General features: G+C 42.9%; 1 protein-coding gene across 1 annotated transcript; it reads right to left on the reverse strand.

The window, feature by feature from the left end:
* Positions 1 to 5,563: 5,563 nt before the first annotated feature.
* Positions 5,564 to 7,372, reverse strand: EDB93DRAFT_1110135 (uncharacterized protein; the record flags this gene model as incomplete). Its single annotated transcript, XM_041448025.1, has 4 exons — positions 5,564 to 5,763; positions 6,144 to 6,443; positions 6,872 to 7,059; positions 7,134 to 7,372. 4 exons carry the CDS (start codon positions 7,370 to 7,372, stop codon positions 5,564 to 5,566), a joined length of 927 nt encoding a protein of 308 aa, XP_041300633.1.
* Between the last annotated feature and the right edge of the window lie 3,136 nt (positions 7,373 to 10,508).

A 10,508-nucleotide genomic window follows, 5' to 3' on the forward strand; every position in this document is an offset into this window, starting at 1 on the left:
CATTGCTGATGATGAAGATGTCTCGGACATGGGTGAGATCGGTGCTCTGAATCAGGAATTTGAAATATGACTGGGTCAGCGCAATAATGGGCCAATCATCTTCAAAAAGCGAGGTGCAGGTCTTGAGGGTGTTGTTGATGTGCTGAAGTCATATCTTGAGAAACACGAGCATTAAAATGAGGTTGTATTACTTCATAAATGGCTGGATGATCTCATTACAGCTGCAGAGCATGCATACATGTCTGCGAAGGTCTCAGTAAGTGATCATGAGATAGGCACAAATCAAACAAACTGCCACTCATAACGAAATGTAGTTGCCTCAGCCAGCAGATTCTGTGATAGATGACTCCAGTGGTCACAGCGTGAAGATGCCATCAAACTCCAAAAGTCTGCCAAGCTGGATAGCAAGATACTTGCTAATCATGAGGATCCTCACTATGTGGACTTGTCAGACCCCAAAGATACTCGGTGTAGAGCCTCGCTGTAGAAAGCAAATCTCTGCTGTGCTCAGCAGAAATTGTACTACCTAGTCAACAATGTTTAGGTAGATCTAAGCACGACCTATGCTGCTATACTTGGAGAGCAAGTGCGTTCGATCCTAAAGGGATTGCTAATTAGTATCAGTAGTAAAAATGTGTCAGTAATGCAAATAACAAAATGTCCGATAATGCGAAACAATGTCCGAAGGTACTTATCCAATGTCCGAAGCCAAAGTGCGATGTCCGAGATTTCAGACTTTCGGACTTCACAATAATGGGTTGGAACTTTATAACGAGTGTTGGATTGCGAGCGGTATGCGCGAGTATAACAAGTGACGGAGTATGACGGTGAACGAATGATAATATTTTGCAATGCAACTAAGAACTACGGGAATATTCTGGGTGATCCGCAGAGTCGGGAAACGGCTCCTGACTACTAGATGATGATAGCTATGGGTCACTACAGAGTATTTAAGTAAGTACATAGAAATTCGGAGTACTACAGGCAAAGATAGTAGCGATATATTTTGGGTCCAATGTCCTATGTAATAAGACACGAGGTGCTGTGGACATGTAATAACACGGTCCGAATGTCAGAAAACATGCACAGGAATAACTACGCACCTAGTGAGGCTAGTTCGGATGGACAAGACACAGGATGGACAAGTGCGCGCGAAGTGCGATCAGCCAATGCGATGTCCGAAGGTCCGATGCGCCGGATCCGATACGGAGTGGCTCGGACATGTGCGCATATGTTTTGGGTGTTGACGTGAGTATGAAAATACGTGGTTTCAAGCCCAACGCTGCGACCATCGCTACATCACGTCTTTACAGGCACTTCCCTCAAATTCTCCCACTTTCCCTACACACTCCAGCTCTAATCCAAAGGATATGTCTTGTGCAGTAGCACTCTCTATACGCACACCGCGTGTCTGCCTTCGCATCGTCTGCATTGGTGAATATGCGATCATGAAGTACCTTGTCTATTGTGGAGTTCCACCGACAGTTGTCGATTCATAAGAGTGGAAAGAGTTAATGGCCGTTCTAAACCCAAACTTCATTTCTCCCTGCTCGGCAACCATTACCTCACATCTGATAGTCAACAAGGCTGCTAAAATTAGCATTGCTATTGAACAATACCTTGGTGCATTGCAGAACTTGACAATCACATACGATGGAGGCAAAATAAGATGTCCAAAGTCTTTCTACTCTATCCATGTCACAACCACAGATCGAAGATGCTTTTGCATGGCATTGGATGACGGTTCTTGGCTATCACACTTAGTGAGTTTCTTTGTCGAGGCACTTGAACATGTAAGTATTTCCATGTCAATTTGGCACGCATATACTAACCCTACTTTTAGGTTATCAAGAACATAGGCCCATGGAACTTCTGTGCAGCAACATCAGACAATACCGGTAACATGAAGAAGGCTCAGAGGCTACTTTCTGAGTGTTACCCACACATCATCAATCTTCAAGATGCGTGTCATCTCCTTAATTTGGCCGTGAAGGATATCTGCTTGTTACCTGAGTTTGAAGATGTGAGTGGGCATCATTTTCGTCTTGTAATGTCTTGTAAGTCTCTTCATCTACTATCTAGGTCATCCAACAGGTCCGAACAATATTGGCACATATGAGTCGCTCAAGCTACACAACGGAGCATTATGATCACAAACAAGGTGATTTTGGAATCTCTTGTGGGCTGGAAGCCATTTGTGACACTCGCTTTGGCACTATTTACTGGGCAGCACTATCAATCCAACATGGATTACCGGCATTTCAGGCTATCGTTGAAGATACTGATCTTGGTATTGACATAGCAGTAAGTGGTTCCTTCGTTATCAGCTGCTCAACATAATGATAATCTCATTTCTTAGTCTCCTAATGATCTTTTCATTCCAGGAGGTGCAAAATTGAACTTCGAACTGGAGCTCTACAAGCTTCTTGCTATTATCAGGCCTTGGGCAACAGGCACGAGATGCCTAGAGGGTGCACACATCACACCTGACCAAGTTTACTTTGTATTTCTTGGCATGAGTCAGCTGAAGGCTTATTTCCATGCTGAAGATTCGTTCAACCGCAAGATGCGCTCAAATGAAAGCCCATGTGATTACTGGCAAGCACTCCTGAAATCAGGAGATGAACTTGCTGATGTACTTCCAGTGAGTATGTTTCGCCTGCTTTCATTTGTCGCTGACTATATCCATGTAGATTATTGCAATCAAAATGTTCTCTGCAGTTCCAATTTCTATGGCAGACGAACACACTATGTCCACTATCACATGGTTAAACTCTCCTTGCCATGCTAATCAGAATCTCGGGACACTTCAAGATCATATAAAAATTTGAAAGTGGCATCGTTATAAGCCTGAGGTATGTGCCAATGTTTGGTCTTTTCGAGAGCACCAACCTCAAATCACACCTTTTACTATATAGATTTCAAATGTCACCAAAAAATCACTTGTTTGATGGCAGGACATGAATGAAACTATTTTCTGCAAACATACAGCCTCAGATATGGATATGTCTAGAAACCTTCCACTCCCTGGACACCATCCACCTCAGCCAAGACCCTCCCACTGCAATCCATCCAATGATGCTGGTGATCCTAAGTTTCCTGATAATGGTGCTGAGTGGCTGAACAACGAGCGAGGACTGCCGAGAGAGTTTGAAAAGGTTAACGGCTCACACTTCTTGCTTGCGGGGGCAAATGCACATATCGAGTTGGGCTCTCCCTATCTCCAAGACTTTCTGGACAAAACACCTTGAAATGTGAATCCACTCGTCAAAGCATCAACAACATTGTCCCTTGTTGTATCGTCATCATTAGAGGCACTTCCTGATTCAAAAGCTTGGGATGCATGGCCATAGAACCATATTTACAATAATTAACCGTTAAATTTGTCAAATTTACAAGTAAATTAGCGCTAATTAGCTCACTTGCAAATTTACGCAAATTTACAGAGGTTAATTTGACCTTGGATGGCGCCTCTGCAAATTAGCAGCATTAATTTGGCCTCAGACCAAATTAACAGGACACTACAAACCTTGTTTCCAATCTTTCAAGGTACATATTTCTTCCTGTGTGATCTTTCTGCCATTCATTGCATAGCGATATTGTGGCAAGATACTGCTTCTTCTCTTATCCTTTGGAGGTTGGTGATGTGGTCCTTGGCTGCCAGGATATCAGATGGTGGAAAGGCATAAGGGATGCCTCTAGGCTCATAGCCTATCATAAGGACAAATGGGGATGCATTCCTTACATCATGCTTTTGGTGGTTGTGCACAAATTCTGCCATTGGTAGATGCTTTACCCATGTTTCAGCATTTGATCAGCAATAGATCTGGAGGTAGGTTTCAAGTGCTTGATTCAATCACTCTGTCTGACCATTGGTCTGAGGCTAATAGTGGTGATCACAATATTAATACAGGAGTGCAACTGACCCATTAGTACACTATGGCCGTCATTTTGGGCAAACAATCCATGCTCTTTGCAACTTTCAAGCTCTTCTTATGAATGGAATCTTACGGATGGGAGAATTGGCTGAGATTCCAGAGAAAAACTTTACATGAACATCAATCAGAGTTTTCATCATGAACGGACAGGTGCCTTGCTTTGTCTGGCTGGCCTCGACTGGTCTAATACAGAGTGGGTATCTCACTTGTCTGTTTCCTCAATGTACATACTAATGAAATACAGGACAAAAACTAAGCTACAAAGTGGCGAGATCATCATGACCAGAGACCAGTGGCCATTGTTTCTGTATGCTGACTATCATGACGACCCCGAGGATCTATGGAATGGTCTGTTTTGAAGTGCCTTATTAGTTTCTGTATCATACCAAACTTCACAACATTTTTTTTTTCATTCTAACTAAAGTTACAGGCATATAAACACATTTTCACATCCTCCAGCTCCGTGGATAAAGAACCAAAGGCCACTCATTCAGGTAATCCTTGGATTCATGGGATGACCCGAGTTACTCTACCCTCCATTGCATACATTGCAACACAGGTGTGTCTATGTTCGAATCTGTACATTTATACTGAGTGAGTATATATTCCAGGTCCATTTTTCACTCACCTCATCTCCTGTGTTCTTGCATATGGACACAGTCACTGACTCGGAAAGGTTCTACAACTCCGTTTTGGAAGTGTTTGAGGACATGGATGAGAAACAAGTGATAGATGACCTAGTTGTCTGGTGGAATAGGTAATTGATAACTCATCATATATTTATTCTAATGGTCCTCATTTTTTCAGGCAAATTTTCCCTTTGTACTTGAGTACCCAGCGTCCTCTCATGAAGAACAGTGTGCTGGCAAGGATTCGGAAGAAGCAAGCACAAATGAAAGAGTCAGTTTCAGTCCCTGATGGTAGTAGTGGTAGTGTGTAGCATACATCCGGCACATAATAGTTGATTGTACCCAGCCAGAGAATCTATGTTCTGCTGCAACAAGTGATCATCCATATACGAGTAGCTTGATATAATACTGTAGAAATTATTGTACACAGCATCGGACTGGAACTGTATAGGTATGTTTTTAACAACAGTAACAGTCAGTGCATCTTGGTCAATACATTATCTGCCTTACACAACAGATGCAGTACACATCATTTTGACATTCTAGCCCCAAATTTACCAGTCAGGTGATGCTAAACAACAAGTGTGCCTGTAGTGAATACTTTGCTGATCAGGCACAACCTCCGTCTGTTTGATGTCACTTGTGTGAGTCACAAAGACAGCCATTCATTATATTTATAGATACTAATGTTGATGAGGCATCACAATTGCTAAGGACCGACACACCTTTATGATACTATGTCTGCTTGATATAATTTGCATTAGTTATAATAGAAGCCATCCATTATATATGTAGATACTAGTGTTGGTGACTGCATCACAATTACAATCCTATGTACAATTTCATTGTGCTCCTTTTTACCCTTTTGCCCTTGACAAATATTTAGTACAAGTGGGTAAGTGCAATAAACACAAATAGCATCTCGATTTTTGCAACAGATCGTAAGAGATGGCCTTCAAATCCTTACTTGCGGCTGAGATCGCCTGACGCCATAGATCAATGAGGAGGCGGCAGGGGGGTGAAGTATGAGGTGATGTTGGGGGGTTGAGTGAGACCATGAATGAATTCCTGCTTCCATATGCTGCTGAACACAAGACCATCATATGTCGCATTCTCAAAGGCGTCCCCCCACCTCTGAACAGGGTCATATGCCAAATCTTGCTTGTCAACCAGGGGGGCCGGTGCACCCTTGGGTCCTACATACATTACAGTGAGTTCAAGTAGGATATAGAAGAGCAACTCGAGATCGTTGCAGGGCGTGTGTCAGACCGGCTGTCCATCTCCCATTAGATGGAGAACGCGGAATGATATATATGATGCGGTTCCCTGTGAATTATGAGATGAATGTATGCAGAAGAAATATATAACACACAGTACCAAGCGGACTCTTGTCAGCTTGTCCATCAATATCAAGAAACTTTGCATTGTCAAAGTCAATGAAGCAACCTTTTCCTTCATAGATGATAATATTATTAAGGCTGAGATCTCCATGAAGGACACGTTAGTCAACCATGGCCTTGTGGGCTATGATTCATGGTGATTAAAGAGCACTTTGTGCTTGCAAAAAAAAACTCACCAATCAGGAGGTCATGAAAAACCCCAATAAGCTCAGGTATGTCGCTGAATTGTGTCAGTGGAAGCCCACAGGGTGTCAAGAGAATACGGCAATGAATTCTTTTCTGAAATGCAAATGTCTGGCAATGACTGTGAATGAGTGATGTGGAGTTGGGCTGCCCATCATAAAGCACATCCCAATATTTGACGAGTTGAACCACATTCTGGATGCCTTCGACCGCTTTCAGAAAGTCTATTTCAACATTCTTGACATCTTCGTTGACCCAACAATCCTTCAGCGCATACTCCTGACCAAACTTGTCTTGAACGCGATAACAGACAGTTCTGCATGTGAAAAATTGATGGCTTTCCATCAAATATCCATGATCCAATATCAATTCTGGTCGTTATCATAGACTCAACCTATCGCCCTGAGAAGCATGGTATTGAAGCCTGTCAGCAAGTTGGTGTGGCTTGGGACAGTACTACAAGAGTTGCAGATGTGAATTGTTGGATCAAAGCTGAGGGAGGAGTGATTTGCCAAAGTGATCGTATTTAAGACATCGACAAAATGTACGTGAAATCTATCGATCTGGAATGTGTTTGATATTACCATGCCAGAGCAATCTATATAATGGGCCCGAAGTTTGAGTTTAGAGATACTGAAAAGCAGGATGAAACAACACCATGGTTGCTCCCGCATGATCAGATAACCCTTGGTAACGATGCCCAGGAACAAAGGAATTTTACAATCGCTGGAAAGATCAGATTGGGTGATCTTGATTCCTGTGAGAACGTCCTTCCAGGACTTTTCAGAGGAATCTAACTTTCGGAGCTTGTAGTCCAGGAGGACAAGGTCAGGCTTCCGCAATTCAGTCGCATCCGAAATAGGACTGGTAGCGAACTCTGTGGACCAGTACCAGAGATTTGCTATTTCTCTGAAGGGTAGAGATTGAGAGGGTTGGGAGTGACCAGTTTGCGCTTTTGAATTTGATCCTTGAGCATCTCGTACATGTGATACTGTATCGCCTGGAAACAATGCTCCCAATTCTTTTCTTCTGGTACCCATCCAGACATTACTCTCTTCCTTCCAACCTTAACAGAAGCCTGTTCTCCGAAGCTGCCTTCTGTCTTTAGCATGGAATCCCCTTCCACATCGGTCTCTGTCAGCTCAGACTCAGTCTCTGTCAGCAACTCGCTATCTGTCTGCGACTGGGTACAAGACTGCAACAGATGACGCTGAATTGGCATGATATGTTTCCTCTGATTCAGAAAGAGATCCTTCAAGTTGGGCCTCCATTGTTAATCGAAAATGGGACCCCCGTATATTAGAGTCATCATTAAGGCGGATAGCAACACCAAGAGCCTCTGGGAATTTGGAGAATTGGTGTTAGATCTTGTCTATAGTGCTCAAGAAAGTGACTGTGGTGTCGTTGAAATGAGGGAGGCTGGGGAGGATCCGCAAGACGAACACCCAGTTAGCCAAATTGTCCCCGAGATCTATGAACAGTTTATCTTTGACATCATCAAACAAGCACCCAACAGGAAATATATGCGGGAGGGTTCATACCTGACCATCCCTGTCTACAGACACATTGATCTGGCACAGCCAGAGCTGCCATTTGATCAAGCTCAGTCCTGCTTCAGCAGCAAGATTTTGAACTTATTCAAACCCCCAAGAACCAGGTTCAGAGACTTTGAATGTAGGAGGGAAGGAAAATAAAGAAAGAATACAATATAAGAGGGTTCCTCGTGGATCAGCATGGGAGTGACTCACATCACTCATTCACAGTCATTGCCAGACATTTGCATTTCAGAAAAGAATTCATTGCCGTATTCTCTTGACACCCTGTGGGCTTCCACTGACACAATTCAGCGACATACCTGAGCTTATTGGGGTTTTTCATGACCTCCTGATTGGTGAGTTTTTTTTTGCAAGCACAAAGTGCTCTTTAATCACCATGAATCATAGCCCACAAGGCCATGGTTGACTAACGTGTCCTTCATGGAGATCTCAGCCTTAATAATATTATCATCTATGAAGGAAAAGGTTGCTTCATTGACTTTGACAATGCAAAGTTTCTTGATATTGATGGACAAGCTGACAAGAGTCCGCTTGGTACTGTGTGTTATATATTTCTTCTGCATACATTCATCTCATAATTCACAGGGAACCGCATCATATATATCATTCCGCGTTCTCCATCTAATGGGAGATGGACAGCCGGTCTGACACACGCCCTACAACAATCTCGAGTTGCTCTTCTATATCTTGCTTGAATTTACTGTCATACCTATAGGACCAAAGGTGCACTGGCTCCCAGAAAATTGGCAATGGGATGCTGTCCGGAAGTGGGATCGCCAATCAGAGTACGACACGTGATCAGACCCTTCAGTCATTCTTCATGTAGAACTGTGGCCCTGGATGTGCCAAAAAGCCTTAGAATGGAGGCCAGCCAGTCTTGGCCGGTGCATATAAGATAGGTGCTGGCCACTTTACCATCTGATTACCACCTATCTTATTATTTCATGTAGGGTAGATGTTGGTTGGTACATAATATACTCATCTCTTATGTAGGATTCTGCAGGAGGCAGATGTATGGCTGGCTGGTGCAGTACTATTTCATCAGTAGACTGTAGCCAATGTTATGAACATATATAAGCAGTGTCCAGCCAGCGGCAGTTCTAGACCTACAATCCAGCCATCCTGGCTCCTACACATGTATATACAAAATGGCCGGTCTGCTGATAAAAGAGGACTAAAACAGCCAGCCATGGTTCTACCTACTGCAGACCCTTACTGGCCAGTTATAATTGAAGACCTACAATCCAGCCAGCCTGGCTTCTATACATGTATATCAAGATGGCTGTTTATAATTGAAGACATACAATTCAGCCAGCTTGCCTCCCATGTATATACAAGACGGCCAGCCATAGTTCTACCTACCTCAGATATTTACTGGCCAGTTATAATTGAAGATATACAATTCAGCCAGCTTGTCTCCTATACACGTATATACAAGACAGCCCAAGCTGACTGAATTGTATGTCTTCAATTATAACTGGCCAGTAAATATCTGAGGTAGGTAGACATGGCTGGCTGCTTCAGTACTCTTTCATCAGCAGGCCAGCCATCTTATATATACATGTGTAGGAGCCAGGCTGGCTGGATTGTATGTCTTCATTTATAATCAGCCAGTGAGGGTCTGCAGTAGGTAGAACCATGGCTGGCTGTTTCAGTACTCTTTCATCAGCAGGCCAGCCATCTTGTATATACATGTGTAGAAGCCAGGCTGGCTGGATTGTAGGTCTTCAATTATAACTGGCCAGTAAATATCTGAGGTAGGTAGAACCATGGCTGGCCGTCCTGTATATACATGGGAGACAAGCTGGCTGAATTGTATGTCTTCAATTATAACTAGCCAGTAAACATCTGAGGTAGGTAGAACCATGGCTGGCTGTTTCAATACTCTTTGATTAGCAGACCAGCTGTCTTGTAGGTCACTTATATATGTTTATGTTTCTGTGGTCTGACAACAGATCTACATGGCTAAAACAGCTGTTAGCCAAATCCTAGAGGCAGGATGTTCAGTTTCAACAACTTCAGATTTTTTCAAGAGCCTATTTATCACCTTTGAAGGCATACAGTTACCGAGTCACTGAGTTCTGACAACTAAAGAGTAAGGTTTCTATGACAGCAATTGTGCAGTGAACTGGCCGGCTCTTTTCCACTAAACTAGAACAAATGCTGGCTGGCTGCTCCTCAAAGATATTCAAGTCAGCCAGCTACAGTCCTCCTGACTAGAACAGCTGTGGCTTGTAAATCTCCATATTGGCCAGCTCTCACATGAGACAGCTAAAACAGCTGTTGGCCAGTGTATAGTTAGGTAACCTATGTCATTAATATCTTATTGCCATATAATTCTTTCATCCAAAGTACATGACATCAAGCTACAAATCCACACTCATGGAAAGTCTGCTGTGCATCCTCTGCAAACCTTTCCCACATTAAGACTTGTGTATACGCATAGGCTTGATGACCAGGTCCAGTAGCTTGAGACCACCTTCTATACCATTCTTCCCAGTGAAACTTAAACCAGTTAATAATGCACCCCATTTCATGTCTAACTATGCACAACTTCTCTTTCCATCTACTAACTCTAGCCTTGGCCTTCAACTAGTTCACCCTATAGACTATATTAATAAGTCAGTTTGAAGTAACATGATACAGATGAAACTTGTTCCTTACATTCATTCAACCAATCATCATCATTACTGATGTTATTCACCTGCCAAAACCAAGCAAGCTTATCTGACCCTTGTCCAAATCAGTTTTCTTCAGTTACCTCTTTGTTGACACTAAGTTCTGTGGATAATATTTCTTGAT

This window comes from Suillus bovinus (assembly GCF_016758785.1).
Source record: "Suillus bovinus strain UH-Sbo-P2 chromosome Unknown EDB93scaffold_266, whole genome shotgun sequence".
NCBI lineage: Eukaryota > Fungi > Basidiomycota > Agaricomycetes > Boletales > Suillaceae > Suillus > Suillus bovinus.